General features: G+C 39.3%; 1 protein-coding gene across 1 annotated transcript in view; it reads left to right on the top strand.

Moving 5' to 3' along the window:
- Positions 1-25,036, top strand: part of LOC126425182 (uncharacterized) — a 289,759-nt gene that overhangs the window by 209,962 nt on the left and 54,761 nt on the right. The window contains exons 16-17 of the mRNA XM_050088170.1: positions 9,341-9,642; positions 21,964-22,201. Coding sequence (XP_049944127.1) covers positions 9,341-9,642; positions 21,964-22,201 — 540 coding nt within the window. The remainder of the gene's footprint in view (positions 1-9,340; positions 9,643-21,963; positions 22,202-25,036) is intronic.

Below are 25,036 nucleotides of genomic sequence, written 5' to 3'. Positions count from 1 at the left end.
GCTGCAATACTACATGCTGGTGTAACATGGTCTTGGATAAGTTTGTAGAAGAACAAGAAGAGTAACAGCACAAGTGACATTTCTTAGCTGTATGTTTGATGCAAATTTTAAGAGGCAAACTCGTAAGTATTGACTTATGGAAATCACTTAGAGTTACAATTAGTGTAGTAGAAAGCATGAAGGAGTACAAACACAAATGGTTCCAATGGATAATACTAATGTCCCATGGCAGTCCCCATTGCAAGCACTCTGATACATAGGCTCATGAGATTAGGTACAAACCAGGAAATGACGGTAATAACAGTCTCGCCTTTGTCTTCAGAAGAGAACTCCACCCAAACTTTGATTTGGAGGAAGAATTTTATTCTTTCTTGTTTAATGACGGATCTGGTATAAAAATCCACAAATTTCAAATATTGAAAGTTGTTCATCTAGAGCATTTTAAGTTGTTTTAAACCATAGATTTATTTGTGAGTTAGATAAATATTAGTTGAAACCAAGTTCAGAGTATATTTTATTTGTTGGGGTTCCTAATCTACTTGGATCAATGAAAGGGTGTATAGAACTTGGCAACAATTTCCAGTGGAAGATATCAGAAGTAAATACTCTGTGTCTTATAATGTTACTCTTAAAATTAGGAGAGCAGGCACTTAAAGGTGATTCAACAAGTGTATTGCTTCTTGTCACATAGTCTCACGTAATGATCACAGATGTAAAATTTGGGAAAGTTTGAAGTCTATGTATGTGTGACACTACTTTGGTGACTTGTATGTACATAACCTACCTCTGCTATCCAACTGTGGAAAGGAGACCCACAGTTAATCACAGAATCCAAACCACATGTTGTTTCTCATGACTCCTCACATCGATAAGAGATTAAGGCCGCGTTAAAATGAAGACTGAAAACTTTGTGGTCTGACCAAGATTCAGTTCTGCAACCTCTTTGTTTCCAAGGATACCCTTTACTGCTAGACCACCAGGTCTGGCATGTACATAGATAGTTCATCTATTAGTTTTGGTGAGTGATTTTGTTGGGTAGCAAAATGTGTGAGATACAAGGGTGATTTGAAAAGTTCTCGGAATCACCAGGAGAGGTCAGCACTAGAGTAATGAGTTGTTCATGTGATATTCATTGGACTGTTGCCTGTAAACATGCGCCACATCAGTGCTCTTGGAAGAGAGCTGTGGCGATGATGTGGCTCTGTTGTTGTTCCCGTGTTGTGATTTGCGAAGATGGAAAAAAATCAAGATTTGAGCATTGATTAAGTACTTTGTACAGAAAGGTATAAAAGCAAAGGACATTCATGCCAATTTCCAGAATACACTGGTGGATGCTGCTCCTTCATATTCAACTGTTTCCAAGTGGATAAATGAATTCAAATTTGGTTGGGAGAGCTTAGATGATGATCTGCGCAGTGGTCGGCCAAGATGTGTCATTACTCCAGAAATCATTGCAAAAGTGCACAAAATGGTCATGGAGGATTGCCGATTGAATGTGCATGAAATTCCTCGCACTTGCCAGATGTCACCTGAAAGGGTATATCACATTTTAACTGAGGAATTACGAATGAAAAAATTATTTGCAAGATGGGTGCCGCAACTCTTGACGCTGGGTAAAAAACGCATGAAAATGGACATATCTGAACAATGTTTTGCCTATTTTAGGAGAGTTGAATGATATTTTTTGTACCAGTTTGTGACCACAGATGGAACTTGGGTGCACTACTATACCCCACAGATAAAATAACAGTCAGAGCAGTGGAAACATGCTGATTCTCCACCACCAAAGAAAGCAAAGACAATTCCTTCAGCAGGAAAGGTCATGGTGTCATTGTTCTGGGGTGTGAAGGGGATTCTATTTGTAGATTATCTCCCCATTGGGCAAACAATTAGGCCAGGTTTAGCAAGGAAGAAAGTCATCTTCCATCAAGACAGTGCCCACCTGCACACATGTACCTTTGCCTTATCAAAATTACACGAACTAAGGTACGAATTGAAACTTCCTGGCAGATTAAAACTGTGTACCGGACCGAGACTTGAACTCGGGACCTTTGCCTTTCACGGGCGAGTGCTCTACCAACTGAGCTACCCAAGCACAACTCACGCACCATCCTCACAGCTTTACTTCTGCCAGTACCTTGTCTCCTACCTTCCAAACTTTACAGAAGCTCTCCTGCGAACCTTGCAGAACCAGCACTCCTGCAAGAAAGGATATTGCGGAGACATGGCTTAGCCACAGCCTGGGGGATGTTTTATTCTAAGGTACGAATTGTTGCCACACCCACCTTATTCATGTGATATGGCTCTGTCAGACTTCCATCTCTTCCCAAAACTGAAAATTTTTCTTGATCGGCGAAGATTCATTTCAAATGAAGAACTTATAGCAGAGTTGATAACTATTTGGCAGGCCTGGAGGAAACTCATTTTCGAGAAGGGATCAAGGCACTGGAACATCGTTGGACCAAGTATGTTAATGTACAAGGAGACTACGCTGAAAAATAAAAAAAAGTTTCAGTGATGTAAGTTGTTTTTTTCTATTCTGTTCTGAGAACTTTTCAAACAACCCTCATATATGACAATATCTTTTGACTGCATTGACTTAGAAGCTTAAATTATTTACCGTAGACTGTAGTATTTGGTGTAAATTTCAACTAGATACCTCTGTCCATGCCTGAGAAAAAGGGTCTTAACATATAGACCAACAGACAACAAATTGTGGAAAAGTATTTTTTATGTGATATAATTATAAATTAACAAGTTTTCTGGATTTTTCCTTTACTTGGATTGTGAAACCTTACCTCTTTCACAATTTCAAGATTTTAAATCAAGGGGAAGTACCCTATACATTTTGATAAGTGAGTCTGCAAGTATCAAAGCAGTGACATAAATGACCATATCTTTTGATTACATTGACTTAGAAGTATAAATTTTTCACACTGCACAGTGTATGGTGTCTTACCCTGTACAAATGTTGGTATAAATGTTTTGAAATTAGTGCTTGAAGAAGAAATGACAAGCAGTAGGCAGATGATATGGAATATACCACGATTTTAGAGAATTTGGGAAATTAATTGCATTGTCCATGAACACTGTGAGACACAGTGACATTTATTCTGAAGTGCCAAAGAAACTGGTATAGGCATGTGTATTCAAATACAGAGATATGTAAATAGGCGGAATACAGCACTGCGGTAGACAATACCTATAAAAGGCAACAAGTTTCTGGTGCAGTTGTTAGATCGGTCACTGCTACTACAATAGCAGGTTGTCAAGATTTAAGTGAGTTGAATGTGGTGTTATAGTCCACGCACAAGCAATGGGACACATCTCCAAGGCTGCAATGAAGTGGGGATTTTCCCGTACAAATATTTCACAAGTGTACCTTGAATATCAGGAATCTAGTAAAACATTGAATCTCCAACATCACTACAACTGGAAAAAGATCCTGCAAGAACATACCAATGAGAACTGAAGAGAATCATTCAGTGTGATAGAAGTGCAACCCTTCCCCAAATTGCTGCGTATTACAGTGCTGGGCCATCAACAAGTGTCAGTGTGCGAACTGTTCAATGAAACATCATCGATATAGGCTTTCCTTGATGACTGCATGACACAAAGCTTTATGCCTCGCCTCTATGCATCAACACCAACATTGGACTGTTGGTGACTGGAAACATGTTGCCTGGTCAGTCAAGTCTTGTTTCAAATTGTATCGAGCAGATGTGCAGGTATGGAGACAACCTCATGAATCCATTGACACTGTGTGTCAGTGGGGGACTTTCAAGCTGGTGGAGGCTCTGTAATGGTGTGGGGCATGTGCAGTTGGAGTGATACAGGACCCCTGGTACATCTAGATATGACTCTGACAGGTGTCACATATGTAAGCATCCTGTCTGATCACTTGCATCCATTCCTGTCCATTGTGCATTCCGATGGACTTTGGCAATTCCAGCAGGACAATGTGACACCCCCACATGTCCAGAATTGCTACAGAGAGACTCCAGGAACACACTTCTGAGTTTGAACACTTCTGCTGGCCACCAGACTCCCCAGACGTGAACATTATTGAGCATGTCTGGGATACCACGCTGCGTGCTGTTCAGAAGAGATCTCCACCACCTTGTACTCTTACATATTTATGGACAGCCCTGCAGGATTCATGGTGTCAGTTCCCTCCAGCACTTCTTCAGACATTAGTCGAGTCTGTGCCATGTCGTGTTGCAGCACTTCTGTGTCTTCACGGACCCTATACGATATTAGGCATGTGTACCAGTTTCTTTGGCTCTTCAGTGTAGTAACTGTACAAGTTTATAACAGCTAAGCAGCATCTCCAATGGTCTAATGAGCTATGGATATGAGTAGTTCTGACTGTTGACCAGTTGTTGTAACGTGTACTATGAAGACCTTTAATGAGGAACTGCAGAATTAGTGTCCCAAGAGAAACTTCAGAAGAAACAGAAACTACTGCATAATAGATGTAAAGCGCAGCATACGACTGTAGGTACTGCAATGCTGAATGAAACACATTCGGTTGTCAAGAGAGCAATGCATGAAGCCTGCAGTGATGACCATAGCAGAATGCTGTCAAATGATCTTTCATAAAACCTAAAGAAATTCTGGTTGTATGTAAAGGCTGTTAATGCCACAAAAGTAATGTCCAGTTACTTGTGAAGGAGACAGGAACTGAACTTGAGGGTAGCAAAGCAAAAGCTGAAATGCTGAACTCTGTTTTAAAATGTTCCCTTTAAAGGAAAATCCAGAAGGATTGCTCCAGTTCATCCTCACACCACTGAGAAGATGAGTGAACCAAGTGTGAATGTCAGAAATGTTGGAAAACAGCTGAAATCATTAAAATTGAACAAAGCTGCAGGACCTGTTCTAACTGTAATCTTTAATAGATCCCAGAAACAAAAACCGGTACCCAGTTGTTAGAAGAAAGCACAGGTCACACCCATATACAAGAAAGGTAGTAGAAGTGATCCACAAAACTACCATCCTATATTCTTGACGTTGCTTCAAGGTAGAATCTTAGAGCACATTCTGAGCTCAAACACAATGAGGTATCATGAACAGAATGATCTCCTCCATGCGAGCCAGCATCAATTATGACAACGTTGGTCATGCAAAACCCAAGTCACACTTTTTTCCCATGACTTGCTGAAAGCTTTAGATCAAAGCAGTCAGGTAGAACAGTATTTCTTGATTTCTGAAAAGCATTTTATATTGCATCACATCTGTGCTTATTGTCAAAAGTACAATAATATAAGGCATCAGACAAAATATATGTCTGGATTGAAGATTTCTTTGTGGGGAGGTTGCAGTATTTTATCTCAGATGGAGTGTTACAACAGATGTAAAAGTAATTTCAGGTGTGCCCCAGGGAACTGTGTTGGGTTTTTTGCTGATTGTGTTGTTTATTGGTGATATTGTGGACAATATTAATATAAGCATCAGACTTTTCAAAGTGGTGCAGTGACTGGCAGCTTGGTTCAAATGTTCAAAAATGTGAATATTAGTGAATCACAGTTGGAATCTGTAAACTCTGCAAGTACTTGGGTGTAACACTTTGTAGGGCACAAGGTGGAATGATCACATGGGCTCAGTCATGGATGAAGCAGGTAGCAGACTTTGGTTCATTGGTTGAGTGATAGGAAAATGCAATCAGCCCGCAAACGAGATTGCTTACATATCAGTCGTGTGACCCAGCCTAGAATATTGCTCATGTGTGTGGGACCCATACCATATACAGCTGTCGAGAGATATTGACATATACAGAGAATGGTAGCATGAATGGTCACAAGTTTGTTTGACCTGCGTCACTGAGGTTTTGAAAGAACTGAACTGGCAGACTCTTGAAGATAGACAGAAGCTGTCTGGAAAAAGCCTATTTACAAACTTTCAAAAAAGCTGGCTTTAAATGATGATTCTAAGAATATACTACAACCCCCTACAAACCATTCATGTAGTGCTCGTGAGGATAAGATTAGTTTAATTACAGCATACATAGAGACATTTAAATACTTATTCTACCCACACTCAGCATGTTAATGGAACAGGAAGAAACCTAATAACTGGTACAATGGGTCATACCTTCTGTATACACATCACTGTTCTTTGCAGAGTGTAGATGTAGATGTGGATGTAGAATAGTTGTTTCTGAAGCATATAATAATGTACAAATGTATTAGTAGTAGATATAGAATTTGCAGCATACTGTACTTGCACTGTAAACAAAAGGTGTTATATATTGAGTGTTGATTTTCTAAACAGCAATAATAGGACAATAAGGATGGTTAGGCTTAAGTATCTTCAAAGTAAGTCAGAAATGGAAGTATATTATATAGGGGGAGGGAGAAGGGAATCAGTTCCAGATGATGTACATTGGGAGGAATTAAAAATTGCCTGATGCTTTTTAGAAAATTTGTTTTAATGGTGTGTGTGGATCGTGATGAGATGAGCAATCATTAGCAATATTGTACCAACCCTATTTCCTTTAGTTTGATCCATCAATTGCAAAAGTAGCAGCAGATATCTCACCTGCTTGGTGGATAATATTTATGGAATTATCAGCTTTGAAGTATATGAGAGCTTAATGTTTAGAGGTTCTAAATTGTAGATATTTTGAAGATATGTTAGAAAAGATTCTAAATCTTTGTTGATGTCCACAGATGAAATGTTGTTGATTATCTTAAAATTGCAGACAGAAATCAAAGTATTTTTAGTAAAATTTAAAGAGAGAAGAATATCTGACCAATACTGCCCTTAAGAGGGCAAAACTCCAAGAACTGCTGATTGAGAATTATTTTAGTATGAATTTGGTATCAAAATGATGGAGAGACTGTGTGAAGAAATAAAACTTCAACATTAAGCTAACTAGTTACTCTTAGGACTCATATGTACGAGGGTGGTTTGAAAAGTTCTCGGAACGGAATAGAAAAAAAGACTTACATTACTAAAACTTTTTTATTTTATTTTTCTACGTAGTCTCGTTGTAGATTAATGCTCTTGGTCCAGTGATGTTCCAGTGCCTCAATCCCATTTTGAAAATGAGTTTCCTCCAGGCCTGCAAAATAGTTGTCAACTCCGGCTATCAGTTCTTTGTTTGAAGTGAATCTTCATCCACGAAGAAAAATTTTCAGTTTTGGGAAGAGATGGAAGTATGACAGAGCTATATCAGGTGAATAAGGTGGGTGTGGGAACAATTCATATCTTAGTTTGCGTAATTTTGCCATGGCGACAGCACGTTTTTGATCCACTGTCAAGAGTCACAGCACCCATTTTGCACATAATTTTTTTCATTTATGATACTTCAGTTAAAATGTGATATACCCTTTCAGATGACATCTGGCAAGCGTGAGCAATTTCACACACTTTCAATTGGCTATCTTCCACGACCATTTTGTGCACTTTTGCAATGATTTCTTGAGTAGTGACACATCTTGGTCGACCACTGTGCGGATCACCATCTAAGCTCTCCCAACCAAATTTAAATTCATTTGTCCGCTTGGCAACAGTCTAATATGAAGGAGCAGAGTCCCCCAGTGTATTCTGGAAATCAGCATTAATGTCCCTTGCTTTCATACCTTTCTTTACAAAGTACTTAATCACTGCTCGAATCTCAATTTCTTCCATCTTCGCAAATAACTATGAGGGAACAACAACAGAGCCATATCAATGCCAAAGCTCTTTTCCAAGAGCACTGACATGGCACATTTTTACAGGCATCAGTCCGTTGAATATCATGTGAACAACTCGTTGGACTAGTGCTGACCTCTCGTGGTGATTCCGAGAACTTTTCAAACCAACCTTGTTAGTAAAAGATAACAATCTCAGCTCAGAAGTTTCAATGATCCTTTGTTCTATTTGTTCATGCATAAAGAGTGGTTCAGAAAATTTGTTGCATGATGTTTAATTGACAATACAGCAAGACTCAGGACTGATTCAAAATGTAAGAGTGCAGGCTTTTGCAGCCACAGTCTGCTTCAATAAAATTCTTCTGTGTATTTGAAAGCAGCATCATGCTGTGATACAACTACTGACATTTCAGCTAGTACTGCAGGCAACCTTCATTGGTGTGATTGGTTGTGATTTATGGTTACTGATTCATATATATTAATTGAAAATGATTGGTCAATGTGACATAATATGTGTTGATTGAGTTACAGGATCGAAGGGGAGGGACATAAGATGCTTGTTGCTGGGAATATTCAATATTAATTTTTTATTTGTTGTCATTGGTGAATCCAATGGAGGCAGAACTTGTGACATAATGCTGCTTATGCATTAGCTGATGGTGCTTATGTCCCGTCAGTGCTTCTTTTTGCCTCAAATTTGGGGTTTACGGTAGATGATAGGCAACTCTGTAGGCATGCAGTAACTGGCACAATGAAATAGGTAAGAACTTGTAACCCTTCTTGCTGTTCGTGCTGGATGGCTGTTTCGACACCTAGATGATCTATCTGATTTTTGCTTATTGGTAAGTGGCTGCCTAGAAAAAACTTTGCTTTATTTGAATGGTATGGACCTGCCTTTCTTCATGTTCTGCATTGTGTCGAGCCATTTTCAAATAGAGTGTATAAAGCAGTAACCGTAAACCACTGGTGTTACCCTGATGAAGGCTGTGTGCAGTAGTAGCCAAAATATTTATGATGGTCACACACCCACAAGAATTTTATTGAAATGACTCAAAGTCACCTAAGAGAAAGGCAACTGATGCAGATGGAGAGCACTTGACAGAAACTCAGAAATTAAAGTTTGATTCATAATTAGCAGTTGTATGTAATCCACGTTTCTAAACATCTTTTTCTTCATAGAAATGGAATCATTGCAGTACAAAATGCAATACTGAAAGAATCTTATATATAACTGGGTATTTACAGACTAAGCTATAGGATAACATGAAAAGAAGTAAGTAAGAAAAAAATAGAATATATGAAAATAAAGATGTGACTATTTTGCAAGTAGTAAAGTGAGTGAATTGCCATAGAGTTATCCTTGTTAAGAAGAATACTACACCTGATGTAATATAAGAGCTCAAGTTTGAGAAAAAAGTCCATAACATTTTTTCCAGATTGTTACAGATTTGATAGATGTCAAGTGGGAGCTACGATTCACTATTTTAGTCTTTCTTTCAGAAAGATTTCTATGTTATTTTAAATGTATGTGTATATCCATATGTTTCATTGTTAACATACTGTCAACATTCTAGGCTACAATAGTCATGACATACCTAAATTTCTGGAAGTGTGTGTTCCTTTCACAAATTTTGTAACTTTTTTACTATATCAAGAAACTAATAATTAACAATGGGTAAAAATGCTAATCTTTTTCTTCAAAACAGGTGAATCTAATACACAAATGGAATGTAAGCCAACACCAACACCTAATGGTTCCATGTCTATAACATTACCTGAAACAAGCCATATTCCACCTACTGTTCCTCGTCTGATGGTAACAGAACTGGATGCAGTTTGTGTGGGGGATACAGGTACAGAAAGTGTGCAGCTGACTGATTTGAGAACTGGCCTCACTGTAGACACCTCCAATGGAAATGTTGAAGACCCACCAAGTCCTGGAGATGAAACAGCTGTATTCAAGAAGTGTACTTCTGACTACAGCAGCTTCCGTGTCATGAAGCAAAGGGTATGAGCTTAAGAAGTAAATACTGTGTGGAAATATAAAGGAAATGCCAAGAGACATACTCTATCAAAGTTTTTGTATCATGCAAGTTTTAAAGCATTTTTAATATTTTTTCTTGCTTTGTTATACCCAACTGAGGATTGTGACGGAATTTATTTAGCTGATGTGTTTGCTGTCTTTTTCTCCCAAAATTTCTTTGTCTTCTCACTAAATTTTCTCTTCCATCCTTTTCTCTACATTCCGTTGATTCTAGTTCTTTCTCTGCCTCGTGATGGCTGGGTGTTGTGTGCTGTCCTTAGGTTAGTTAGGTTTAAGTAGTTCTAAGTTCTAGGGGACTGATGACCATAGCTGTTAAGTCCCATAGTGCTCAGAGCCATTAGAACCATTCTAGTTCTTGGTTTGTCCACAAATTGTTAATTCCTGGCTAGTGTTCTGACTGCATCTTTATCCTTAACCATATCACCTCTGTTGCCAACTTCCTAAAGCATGCATTTGAGATGATAAGATGGAAAATTCTCTTGGTCAGTCAATTATAATTCCTTATGAGAATGTGACTGTAATATTTTAATTACCCATTCCTGGAAGTGTCAGAAATTTTTTCAGCATGCTGGCACATTTCTGAACATTCCTTCTCATCCAAACTTCACATAAGCAGACTGAACCAAAAATTTCCCTTAATAGGTATTATTTCTTGCTGTGATGTGTCTTCAATTAGTGGTGTCTGCCTTCAGTTGTGGTGGAGAAGGGTGGTGACAAGGACATCTGGCCATCCTGTACCACTGAAATTGCCAAATTGAGACTAACATGTCAACCCCAAAAAGATTCAGGCTAAGGCTAAGAAAAACAATAACTCAGTTGAATTCAATATCTCGTGCGATAGTCTATGATTTCTATCATATCTTGTATTATTGTCTATTTCATCATCTGCTGCCTTCATTACTGCATCTCATAAAGCTACTTATTTCTCTTGTATTGCAGTCCTTACATCTCATTCAGTCAGTAGCTGCCTAATGTTCTCTATAAAATTATCAATAATCTCTATTAGGAGAAAGAAAGTTGCTAATCACCATACAATGGAGATGCTGAGTTGCAGATAGACACAACAAAAAGACTCTCACAATTAAAACTTTCAGCCATTTGACACACACACACACACACACACACACACACACACACACAGATGCAACTCACACATACGACTGCCTAACGCAGTTGTGTGTGTGAGTTGCGTTTGTGTGTGTGTGTGTGTGTGTGTGTGTGTGTGTGTGTGTGTGTGTGTGTGTGTGTGTGTGTGTGTGAGTGAGTGTGCGTGTGTGTGTTGTTGACGAAGGCCAATGGCCGAAAGCTTTAATTGTAAGAGTCTTTTTGTTGTGGCTATCTGTGACTCAGCATCTTCGCTGTATGGTGAGTAGCAACTTTCCTTCTCATAATATTGTTATGTTCCATCGTGGATTTTCCATTGTTTGATTGTTATCAATAATCTGTGATTCTTTCAACTTATCCAAGCACCATTTCCTTAATTTTGCTAACTTTGTTATTTCTTCAGTTTTAATCTGCGGTTCATAAGCAATAAATTGTGGCCAAAATCCACATCAATCACTGAATGTGATTGCAATTGAAAATCTGTTTTACTCTTATACAGGGTGTCACAGGAGAAATAGCCAGTTTTCAGGGATGTGATAGGAACACTCATTTGAGGCAAAAGTGTTGATTCAGATATGTGCCACATTCTAAATGATTTCTGAGATACAACACATACGATGTGCATTTGTTTTTGCACTAGTGGCACACGTGTGTATCTTCATTCAACAACCTCTTTGACATTTTATTCTAGCCCAACCTATCTCACTGCTTTCAATCTCTTTGCTTGGGATGTCTTTCTGTGATTAAAGTAGCCCATTGAATGCACAGTTATCCATGGCTTGTGAGTGAGGGGAGATTGAGAGTGTATCAGAGAGATGCAGTGCTTAGCTGTGTTTGTAGGTGCACTGGCTAAAATGCCACACATCTACACTAATGAAGAATATGGAGATACAGCAGTGGCTGTACTCCTGCTGCTTTTGAAGAATACCATCAGCACTTTCTGATCATAGAGTGTTTACCAGAATTTTCAGCAAATTGCGTGAAACTGATATTCTTCCAAGTTCCTATTTTCCTTCTGGACTTGTGGTTCAATAACCTATGCAGGAACAGCAACACATTATTTGAATCAGTGTTCCATGGACAAATTTGTGGCAATCATTACATACAGAATACTTCTACCCTCTTCACATACAGCTTGTCCACGATCTTCACATTGGTGACAATGGCACGTAACTTGCCATTTGTCACTGATTAAATGACAATCTTGATTTGCTTCCATTAGTGTTATTCACTGATAAAGCCATGCTTAAATGGAATGGTTGAATGACATACATAATAATCACTGATAGTCACAAGAAAATCCACGCAGTATAGTCTAAATCAATCGCCAAGTTTGTTTTTCAATCATTGTCTGGTGCAGCATGATCAGTAACATATTGATAGGTCCAGTCATATTAAAAGAGTAAATGATGTGACAGAATTACTTGCACTTTACCAGGCATGTTAGGAAAAATCTCAATGACACTTATTCTAATAACTGTATTGGTCATGGTAGTTCAGTTAACAGACCACTATGATCATTGGACCTTAAGCCATTAGATTTTTGTTTATGGATTTTCATGAAGTCTGAGGTTTACAAACAGAAGGTTAATAAGCAAGATGAACTCATTAGGGAACATGCAGAAACACTCAGGCAAGCAACATAAATGCACTGAAGTTGATGACTGGATATACAAATATTTATTGTGAATTGTACAATGACCATAATGTGATGTGTACGATAATGATTATTGGAAAATATGTTAAAATACATGTCTTTCAACTGATACTTAATCAGATGCATGTTGTAATGTTTACCAACTGTTGCACATGTGTTAACCAGACAATGTATTGAATAATATAGAAAATAAACAACAATGTACATTAAAAGTATTCTGTCTCAAAAACCATTCAGAGTAAAGAATATGTCCAACTTAAGTGTTTTGCTTGAAATGATAGGTCTTGTAATATCCCTGAATATTGACCACTCTTCTAGGGACACACTCATAACGTATCTGAAACATTCTCATGTCTACTATTTGATTTTGTTTTAATGATCCTGTACTTACTTGGCCTGAAATCCTTCACAGTTCCATCATATGTAGATTCAGCCTACCATTGCTCTTTTGAAGTTCTCTATCCTACCTTTGTAGTTAATGGATTTAAAATTCCACACTCTAGAATGTCAGTTTCAATAAAACAATGAGAAATCCAGGAGGGAATGTAACAAAGACTCGCACAGCTGTATTTCAACATATCTGAGCAAATTGGGAAATGTTTCTCCAATAAATGAATAATCACACACATAAATTAAAATTTTTCTATCTGTGTTGTAAATGATATTCACCTCCACACTTCTGTTGCATTAATGTGCATGTCATCAGAGCTTTGGGTATCTGAAGAAATTATGTTTCGAATGTGAAGTTTCATAAGAACAGTTGAGAGTGTAAGTCCCACCAGTATACATACTTGTACAATGTTCATCAGAAAAGTTAGAAGACTGGTCACAGAAGGTAAAGGAAACACGAGCTCTGAATGAAATATCATTACTGACCTTCAAAGTAGTCACCATTAGCTACAACGCACTACTGACATCAGTTGTAAAGCTGTTGAAAACAATCAGCAAGCACTTCTTGCAGAATGATTTGAAGCATTGTGGTGAAGTGTTGTTGGATATCCACAATGTCTGCAAATTTTCTTGAACACCAATGGTTACACTGTCTTTGTTTGTCTTCAACTTTTCTGCTCTCATTATCAAAGACAGCTGCTGATCACACACAAACATGTGTTGCACACATTAAATACTGTGTAGGATTGTGCGTGTTGACCCATACAGGGCTTATCCTAGACATGTCCTTTGCATCTCCAAAGTGATTAAATTGGTCTCACACACTTTTTACTCATTGTTTCAACACCATACACTTGCACTAACATTCTGTGTCTTCACAGCCATTTTCCCTAATTGAAAGTAATACTTCATGATAACACATTGCTCCATTTTATGCTCCATTTTGTCTCCAGTGGCAGAGTTGAGTTACTAATCAAGTCAGGTGTCAGGAATCTGATCAGAGATGACTAAGATTAAAATGATGTATCTTTGTGTATGGTAACTGACATTCTTTGGTTCCTTGTGAGTGTGTTAATGTTCCATGTTTTGTATTCTGCAATATTATCAGCTAGTTTAAGTTTTATGCTGGATGTGATTCTCTCTCCAAAGTGGTTACTGTGATTCTGAACAGTACTTAACTTTTTGGCATCTTTGGAGTGACACAATGGAGCCTATCACAAACACTGCCATAGAAACAGAAGTTTCCCCCATGCATACAACAAGCAACATTGTTTCTCCATCAGCTGCTGTTCCTGTTGCCTGTGGCTTTTGCAACTCCAACAGAAATTTCAGTGGAAGGTAGTCTCCTTTCTCACCTACAAGAGCACAGCTGTGGCTTACTCAGATTGAGGTTGTATCTAGATTACATAACCTTATGTTGGACAAAGAGCAATTTACTTTAACCATTTCTTGATTGGACTTAAATATGATTGAAAAGTTGGATGACATTTTGTGCCAGCAGTTTATATTGTGTTTAAAGAGGATGTCCTCTATGTGATGTTTAAAGCTTCCCCGGCGTACTGATTGTTCCATAAAAACATGGGAGAACTGCTGGATATCAGTAACGTCCTGCCACGATATTTCGACACAGAGTCTTCTGGCCATCTTCAGGTGAGTGCCACTGTAGTAGTACTGGCGAGTGCGCACTGAGCTCCGCTATTTAAAGCTGTACTTGAGGTGACATTGCGCATGCACTGCTCAGCGTGTCCATTCATAACGGCTCCGTGCCCTGCGCCTTGCACCCTCCAATGTGAAACCCTGACGTATCGGTATCAAGTCGATTTCCATCTTTACGCAGATAACTATGTCGACTACAAAGTTTCTCTATAACAGGATTCCAAGCAGAGTTTAGCTGATAACTGTTATCTCGATTGATGAGAGTCTTGTTGTCAGACAATCTTATTTCCACAGATTCATTGATAATCAAGCTCCAAAAGTTTGATGTATGGGCCAAAATTTTTGTGTCATTGTAATTCATGGAATGGTCTGTCGAAATACAATGTTCGGCGATTGCGGACTTGGTGGGTTGGAGAAGGTGAGTATGCCGTTGGAGTTCCACAACGCGTTCCTGCACAGTTCATGTTGTTTGCCCTATGTATGATTTGCCGCATTCATATGGAATTTTGTAAACACCTGGTTTACGCAGGCCCAGGTCATCCTTAACGGATACCACCAGTGATGAAATTTTGGAAGGAGGGTGAAAGATGACTCTCACTTGATACTTTCTCAATATTCTTCCTACCTGTGAAGAAATATTCCCAACAAATGGTAGATAAACAGTCGACCTGAAGGCCTCTTCCTCTTCCTTGTTCCGTCGTTTGTAGGTCTTCATCACTCTGTTCACTTGCCTAGGTGAAAAGCCATTCTTCAAAAATACTTTTTGCTGGGGTTCCAGTTCCGCTTGAAGACTGTCGGCATCAGAGATAGTATGGGCACGGTGGAACAAGGTTTTCAGAACACCCATTGTTTGTCCTGGATGGTGGGAACTAGTAGCTTGTAGATACAGGTCTGTATGAGTGGGCTTTCTGTACACCGAGTGACGCAAGTGTGCCATCACTCTTCTGTCGCACCAAGACGTCTAAAAATGGCAGACAACCATCTTTCTCTATCTCCATGGTAAACTTTATGTTTTCATGTATGGAGTTCATGTGACGTAAAAATTCTTGGAGACGGTCCAGACCATGAGGCCACACTATAAAAGTGTCGTCAACGTACTGCCAAACTACTGTCGGATTAAAAGTGACAGAGTCGAGTGCTCTCTCCTCAAAATCCTCCAGAGTCTTTCCGTGTATTGACCAGGGGGTGCACCAATGAAGAATAACATCTCGCCCATGGAGAGGATAGCCCTCCGTAACTTACGAGCAGATGTGGATACAGTAGTCTTAAAATCTGACAAAGGAAACGCTACTGTCCTCATACCAAGGGATGAATATATTAATAAGATCAGTGTTTTATTATGTGATTCAACGTATCGCAAAATCGATAAGGATCCCACAAGCCGAATGGTGTGAAAAACAGCAGAACTTTTATCAAATAGTTCTCTACCGAAGGAGGTCATCAAGAGACTGAAACCAAACAGTTCAGTTCCACCTAGGCTATATGGACTACCTAAGATCCACAAGGAAAATGAGCCATTACGTCCAATTGTGAGTAACATTGGAGCAGCCACCTACGACCTAGCAAAATTCTTAGCATCTTTGCTCAAACCAATGATAGGCAAGTGTGCACATCACATAAAGAATTCTGGTGATTTTATCAGTCGACTTCAGTCACTACAACTGCAAAGTAATGACTTATTGGTCAGTCTTGATATGGTTTCACTGTTCACAAAGGTGCCTCTGGTGGACTCACTACACCTCATTGGCAATATGTTCGGTGCAGACATTGCAGTGTTGTTTGAGCACACTCTCTCCTCTAAATATTTTATATTTAACAACGAATTTTACTTACAATCTGACGGTGTCATCATGGGGAGTCCTTTGTCTCCCCTGGTGGCCAATCTTTTTATGGAGGATTTTGAGGAGAGAGCACTCGACTCTACCACTTTTAAACCGACAGTATTTTGGCGGTACGTTGACGACACTTTTATAGTGTGGCCTCATGGTCTGGACCGTCTCAAAGAATTTTTACATCACATGAACTCCATACATGAAAACATAAAGTTTACCATGGAGATAGAGAAAGATGGTTGTCTGCCATTTTTAGACGTCTTGGTGCGACAGAAGAGTGATGGCACACTTGGTCACTCAGTGTACAGAAAGCCCACTCATACAGACCTGTATCTACAAGCTACTAATTGCCACCATCCAGCACAAACAATGGGTGTTCTGAAAACCTTGTTCCACCGTGCCCATACTATCTCTGATGCCGACAGTCTTCAAGCAGAACTGGAACCCCTGCAAAAAGTATTTTTGAAGAATGGCTTTTCACCTAGGCAAGTGAACAGAGTGATGAAGACCTACAAATGACAGAACAAGGAAGAGGAAGAGGCCTTCAGGTCGACTGTTTATCTACCATTTGTTGGGAATATTTCTTCACAGGTAGGCAGAATATTGAGAAAGTATCAAGTGAGAGTCATCTTTCGCCCTCCTTCCAAAATTTCATCACTGGTGGTATCCATTAAGGACGACCTGGGCCTGCGTAAACCAGGTGTTTACAAAATTCCATATGAATGCGGCAAATCATACATAGGGCAAACAACACGAACTGTGCAGGAACGCGTTGTGGAACTCCAACGGCATACTCGCCTTCTCCAACCCACCAAGTCCACAATCGCCGAACATTGTATTTCCACAGACCATTCCATGAATTACAATGACACAAAAATTATGGCCCATACATCAAACTTTTGGAGCTTGATTATCAATGAATCTGTGGAAATAAGATTGTTTGACAACAAGACTCTCATCAATCGAGATAACAGTTATCAGCTAAGCTCTGCTTGGAATCCTGTTATAGAGAAACTTTGTAGTCGACGTAGTTACCTGCATAAAGATGGAAATCGACCTGATGCCGATACGTCAGGCTTTCACAGTGGAGGGCGCGAGGCGCAGCACACGGAGCCGTTATGAACGCGCACACTGAGCAGCGCATGCGCAATGTCACCTCAGTACAGCTTTAAACAGAGGAGCTCAGTGCGTACTCACCAGTACTACTACAGCAGCACTCACCTGAAGATGGCCAGAAGACTCTGCGCCGAAATATCGTGACAGGACGTTACTGATATCCGGCAGTTCTCCTGTGTTTTTATGGAACTGGGTGTCCTCTAGTGGTTTGTGTTAACACTAGAATCACACCTGCATAAAATCATTGACAGTGAGAAATATTCAGATGAATCCCCATCTCAGATCATTTGGTTGCTGCATGCATGGACAGATACCAAACTTCTGATGGAGCCATCTTTGGAAATATTTTGGATGTGGATACTCCCAAAAAATGTGAGGGTGGTTTTGTCAGCTTTTCCAGATTTTTCAGTTGATGAATTGTTAAAGAAAGCTGATGTGGTGGCTGTGGTGTGCAGCCAGCAGTCAGTATGCAGCCACAAAAGGAGGTTATGTATGGAGGCCGCAGCTCGCACATTAATGGGAAATGGAGACAGTGCAGTGACTGCCGAGAATTGAACTCTCTCCAATGCCTGATAACAGATTTTACCAGCAACTTGGTGGGATATATTTCTTTGCTGTGATTGATTTGGCAAAAGCCTTTACATATATTCTGATTGCCCCTAAAGACAAGAAGCAAATTGCTATAACAATGTCATTTGGACTATTTGAGCACAAAGTGATGTCTTTTGGACTAGAAAACATGGCCTAGACATAGCAACATTTTATGCACAAGGTACTCCATGGTCTCTTTTGTTTTCTGTTATGCTGATGACCTCTTAATTTTTTCCTTCAACACAAGAATAACATATGGAGCATGTGCATGCTGCATTTCAGAGGTTGGAAAGTTATGAGATAATGGTTAATGTTGATAAATGTGTTTTTATGTAGCAGGAGTTCATTTTTTGGGTTACGTGGTTTTGCACAACAGATCATCACCTAGATCTGAAAAAGTAGCTGATATTATGCCAATGCCCCTTCCTGATAATTTCAAAAGGCTTTGTGGTTTTCTATGTATTCTGAACGATTACTGGAGACTCGGATGAGATTCAAGAGCTTCTCAACAACTTCCTGAAGGGCGGGAACATGTCTGGCAACAAAGATATTTCTTTGACTCCAGTGACAGTGAGAGCATATAAGGATTTAAAAAGTGCGCTGGCTCAGGCTACATCATTGGCACATCCAATTCCTGATGCTCCCATAACTCTGTTGGTGAACAGTCAGACAGCAATAGTAGTAGTAGTCTTGCAGCAGTCAATGTCTGGAGGGTGGCAGTCATTGACTTTCTTATTCAAGAACTTGTCAGTCAAACAACCATCACAGAACACCTTTGATTGAGAGCTGTTAGCTGTTTATTTAATGGTGAAACTTTTTTGCCCATGGTTCAAAGGTCAGATTTTTTTTTCTGTTTTCATTAACCATAAGCCACTGTCTCCAAACAAGTCACAGAGCTTAATTCCCCAAGGCAGATGCACAACATGGAATTCATCATTCAGTCTTTCATTGATATTCAACCTATCTTGGGGCAAGATAATATGGTGGCAACTGTTTGTCCCCAAATGCAAGGTGATTACAACTATTGATTGGGTGGGTGTGGCTGCAGAACACAATACAGAACCACTCCTTGTCCACTGCATGTAGTGGACTCAAGTTAATAATCAAGTCAGGTGTCGGGAACTCAATCATAGTTGACTAAGAATAAAATGATATATCTTAGTGTATGGTAACAGAGGGTCTTTGGTTGCTTTGGAATGTGTTGATGTTACATGTTTTGTGTTGAAGAATATTGTATTAGATTGCTGATAAAGTGTGGTATTATCAGGTAGTTTATGTGTTTTTGGTGGATCTGATTAACTCCCCAAACTCCATTTTTGCAATGAGATGAGTGTGATGGATGATTGTTATTTATTAACAGCTCTCTTTGAAAAAGAGAGCAGAAATATTGAAGATAGGCAAAGACAGTGTAAGCACTATTGTTCACGAACATTCACAAATGTTGCCCATATCCAACAACGCATGACTACAGTGCTTCCAGAGATTCGATAAGAAATGTTTCCTGACGGTTTCCAGCAGCTTTACAGCCAATGTCAGAGTTGTGGAATAGCTAATGGTGATTACTCTGAGAGCCAGTAGAGGTATTTTATTTGTAACTCTTGTTTCCTTTATTTTCTGAGACTGTTCACCTAATTTTTTCAGGCCCTTCTTATATTATGTGACACTCAGTGTGTTCTGTGACTATATTGGAAGAACGGATGATGCAAAATCCAAGTTAAAAAATTTAGAATTTTGTTGATTTATGAGGTGTTCAGGACAACAGAAAAAATGCTGATGGCATCTGACAGCCAAATGAGATGTCATGTCTAAGTTATGCTCCCATTTTTATGGTATTACTTGACTAAATGGTTTCTGTCTTTAGTGTCTCCATAATTAATATGCACTTCATTTTATTTCATCGAAGTACCCTGCGCATCAACAGAGGGTGTAAGTTTACTGCCTTAAAGAGTTTGTGTGCTTATTTCCCAGAAATTCTACCACATAGGTACAACTAGTTTGCACAGCCTCTCAGCAGTTTGTTTTATTTGGTAATTGGCTATAAAATGAAATAATTTATTATATTATGCCATATTATATTTCATGATGATGAGGCTATATTCTCATTATCAAACATTCTTTGGAGAAAACACACATAATGATAATATATTCTGAAACTGTCACTCTGGAATGACGGTCACAAGAGAAAGATTAAATAATTACATGTTTTCAGTTTTTTGCGAATGGCTTCAATAGCTGCTGCAGAGGTTGGCTAACTTATACATTTAAATGAGGCATGGCATATATAGTATGATTTTCCTCATTATAATGGAGATTTTTGTATCTAGCTACTCTTGAGATGAATGTATAATAGTTATTCCTTAACTATTGGGCTGGTTTCACTTGTCATCTGAGTGTAGATATGACAAAGGTGATTTTTAGTGTTACATATTGAATTTTATCATATTTGTAAAACCTTCCATCACTTCTTTGTAGAATTATTTTTTATAAATATTTGCTTTTGATGTCAAAAATAAGTAGACAGGTGCTATCTGGTCAGAGCATGGGCTTCATTCTCTGATCAATCATATCACTGTCAACATACAGACATATGATTGAAAACACATTCCCTCTACCCCTCATCCTCTTTTTCGTATGTTTGTCTGGTAACAAATTTTATCTTTGGTTATAGGTGTAGTAATTATAGTGCCATAATAGTACGCTTATTGAATCCCCCCCCCCCCTTTCCTCTTCCTCTCTCTCTAGTAAATTTTCATACACTAATCCACGCTGTGCTGTTGTTAACCAAGTACTTAGACAGTTGTTGCTACCTCTTTATTAAGTATTTACTAGCGTCCTGGTTTTTTTAGAAGAATTTTATTAATCTATGAATTTGGCAGTAAAGGAAACAAACGAAAAATTCGGAGTAGGTATTAAAATTCATGGAGAAGAAGTAAAAACTTTGAGGTTCGCCGATGACATTGTAATTCTGTCAGAGACAGCAAAGGACTTGGAAGAGCAGTTGAACGGAATGGACAGTGTCTTGAAAGGAGGATATAAGATGAACATCAACAAAAGCAAAACGAGGATAATGGAATGTAGTCAAATTAAATCGGGTGATGCTGAGGGAATTAGATTAGGAAATGAGACACTTAAAGTAGTAAAGGAGTTTTGCTATTTAGGGAGTAAAATAACTGATGATGGTCGAAGTAGAGAGGATATAAAATGTAGACTGGCAATGGCAAGGAAATTGTTTCTGAAGAAGAGAAATTTGTTAACATCGAGTATAGATTTAAGTGTCAGGAAGTCGTTTCTGAAAGTATTTGTATGGAGTGTAGCCATGTATGGAAGTGAAACATGGACGATAACTAGTTTGGACAAGAAGAGAATAGAAGCTTTTGAAATGTGGTGCTACAGAAGAATGCTGAAGATAAGGTGGGTAGATCATGTAACTAATGAGGAGGTATTGAATAGGATTGGGGAGAAGAGAAGTTTGTGGGACAACTTGACTAGAAGAAGGGATCAGTTGGTAGGACATGTTTTGAGGCATCAAGGGATCACAAATTTAGCATTGGAGGGCAGCATGGAGGGTAAAAATCGTAGAGGGAGACCAAGAGATGAATACACTAAGCAGATTCAGAAGGATGTAGGTTGCAGTAGGTACTGGGAGATGAAGAAGCTTGCACAGGATAGATTAGAATGGAGAGCTGCATCAACCCAGTCTCAGGACTGAAGACCACAACAACAACAACAATGAATTTGGCTTGCATAGGTTTTGTTTCTGCCAAAATTATTTTTTTAAAAGAATATCACACCTGTGGTTTCAGGAAAATTATTTTTCTGATCAATTTTTAGATGCTTTTATATTTTTTTCCACATATGTGCAAAATTTGTCTCAAAATATCAGTTATACTGTTAATGTGTACCTGTATACATGATAGTTGTGCTACAATTTATTTACAGATGAAGCGTGGTCTACGTTTACGCCGATTCAAATCTGAGGCAAGTGTTCATGCAGACGATGATGAGATGAAGGCAGCGGCAGCAGCAGCTGCTGTGCCAGCAGCTATGGCGCTGAGTGTGGAGCCAAGTGGAGGAGGAGAATCTGATGCAACAGAACTTTTAGGTGCCTTAGCTCATGCTGTTTCACAGCCTGATATACGAAGACAGAAAACAGTACCACTTCCTCGACGGCCAGCAGGTAATTCAACTCCCAATTTGCATGTAGATGTTTTTGCTGTAGTGTAACAGAAAATCTTTGATTATATGGCTTGCAACACCCACAAAGAGAGATGCGCAACATTCTCATACTCTGAATAATTTTCTATTTCTAGAAGCTGTTTATTTCGTAGCACAAGGAAAGTTCTGGCAAAATGTAAATTGTAAATAATTTAGGAGTAAAGGAGACACTCACCAAATAGTAGAGGCATTGAAATGTCAACAAACACACAAAAAAGAATGCAGCCTGGCCTTCCCTCCCTCCCTCCCTCCCACCCTCCCTCCCTCCCTCCCTCCCACACGACCTCCCTCCCTCCCACCCAACCTACAAAACAACCTGGTCCATCCCTATACCACTCCAGATTCCAATCCCTTGCCACAAGTGTCAAATCCCTATGGAAGACCCTGGCACAAGACCTGCTCAATTCATCCACCCGGAACATCCTACTCTAGTCCTGTCATAGGCTATACCATCATTGGCTGGGCCACCTGCAAAAGCAGCCAAGTCATATATCAGCTCTGCTGCAATTTCTGCACAGCACTTTATGCGGGTGTGACCACCGCCTAATTGTGACCAAGAACAGAGTTGACCATCCAGTGATTGAACAGGCAGCTGAGCTCAACATGCTGGAGCTCAATGACTGCTTCATGACTGTGCCATCTGGATCCTTCCTCCCAGCACCAGCTATATTGAACTATGCAGATGGAGATTGTATTTACAGCAGATCCTTCTCTCTTGTAATACTTCTGACCTCAGTCTCTGCCAACCCACAGCACACACACCATCTACCCAACAGTCTCCCCATCCTATAACCACATCCTATACCTCTCTCCCGATCTGCACCTCCATGTCATCGCCATTCTGCATTGAACGAACTCACCAGCTCCAGTACCCCTGTTATGTATTCTTATCTCCTGCACCTCTGCTAATTTCTATTCCATACATATGCAGCCCCCCTTCCCCTCTCCTCTCCCCTACCTGAGCCATCAGTTATCCCCTCACAACCAACCTGTCTACCCACTTCTCACCAATTTCTCCATCTGCTCACCCTATCTGACACTACTCCTCACTTGTGGGTGCAGTCAGCACTCTGTAGCTGCACCACTGTGTGTGTGTGTGTGTGTGTGTGTGTGTGTGTGTGTGTGTGTGTGTGTGTGTGTGTGTGTGTGTTTTCCCCCTCCTCCCCTCCCCCTCCCCATTTTCAATGGCTCAACACATATATTATTCAGTGAGTGATCTCTCTTACTCCTAAATTATTTCTGTAGCTATTTATTTCATGCAGATACCCTTTGTTGAGGTACAATCTGTTACTTTTTGCTCATATGCTCATTCATTTAACACTGCTCGAGACATATGCACAATGGTTAAAACATTGTTTTCATATTTTGAGAAAATATTGAAATACCTTTCTTGTCATGTAGTTTACATTTTCCATGATTTCCCTAAATCACTTTAGGTGAACTTTAGAATCTAGTACATAATATACAGCCCCACTTGCAAGTGAGACTGTACAGAGTGGAGTAAAACAACTTGACCATAAGCTCAGTGTAGTGTAGGGAACACCAAATTGAGCAAATTTTTTCGGATAATCATAGGTCGGAAACACACCACTGTGAAGTTGACATCATAAAAAGATAGCCAATCAGCGATGACTCTGTGGGTGTTGTTGTTGTTGTGGTCTTCAGTCCTGAGACTGGTTTGATGCAGCTCTCCATGCTACTCTATCCTGTGCAAGCTTCTTCATCTCCCAGTACTTACTGCAACCTACATCCTTCTGAATCTGCTTAGTGTATTCATCTCTTGGTCTCCCTCTACGATTTTTACCCTCCACGCTGCCCTCCAATGCTAAACTTGTGATCCCTTGATGCCTCAAAACATGTCCTACCAACCGATCCCTTCTTCTAGTCAAGTTGTGCCACAAACTTCTCTTCTCCCCAATCCTATTCAATACCTCCTCATTAGTTACATGATCTACCCACCTTATCTTCAGCATTCTTCTGTAGCACCACATTTCAAAAGCTTCTATTCTCTTCTTGTCCAAACTAGTTATCGTCCATGTTTCACTTCCATACATGGCTACACTCCATACAAATACTTTCAGAAACGACTTCCTGACACTTAAATCTATACTCGATGTTAACAAATTTCTCTTCTTCAGAAACAATTTCCTTGCCATTGCCAGTCTACATTTTATATCCTCTCTACTTCGACCATCATCAGTTATTTTGCTCCCCAAATAGCAAAACTCCTTTACTACTTTAAGTGTCTCATTTCCTAATCTAATTCCCTCAGGATCACCCGATTTAATTTGTGGGTGCATTTAAACTAAATTTCCCGAACTAATACCTGATATGCTAAAGTACACAGCTAATGATTAAATTAGCTGAATCTGATGGTTTCAGCTGAGCAGTCTCAACTAGCCAAACTTTAAATCCATGGCTGCTTACATTAGATGTGAATTATTGGTGATGTTTACTGGGTAAAACTTGATTATTAAATTAACTATTTACTAATTAGTACCATAATGCAACTTTATGAGAAATAAGCATAATACAACAGCAGCTTAGACAAAGCCACACTGCTAGACACACTCAAAAATGATCACATACCAGACAAACTTCTGCATGCTCCTTGCTGGTTGTCTGTCATTTTATGATCATAATTCCATGGTAGTGCTTCTCTTCTCTGACCTATGGTTATCTGGTAAATTGTGCTCAATCTGAAATCCCATGCCCTACTCTGAGCTATCATGTTATTTTTGTCTGTCCTATTTTCTGACTTGTTGCTGTTGCACCATGTGACCATGGCAAGTTTTTC

Source organism: Schistocerca serialis, chromosome 1 (assembly GCF_023864345.2).
Source record: "Schistocerca serialis cubense isolate TAMUIC-IGC-003099 chromosome 1, iqSchSeri2.2, whole genome shotgun sequence".
In the NCBI taxonomy this organism is placed as follows: Eukaryota; Metazoa; Arthropoda; class Insecta; order Orthoptera; family Acrididae; genus Schistocerca; species Schistocerca serialis.
This window is presented reverse-complemented; position numbering and strand designations above follow the sequence as displayed.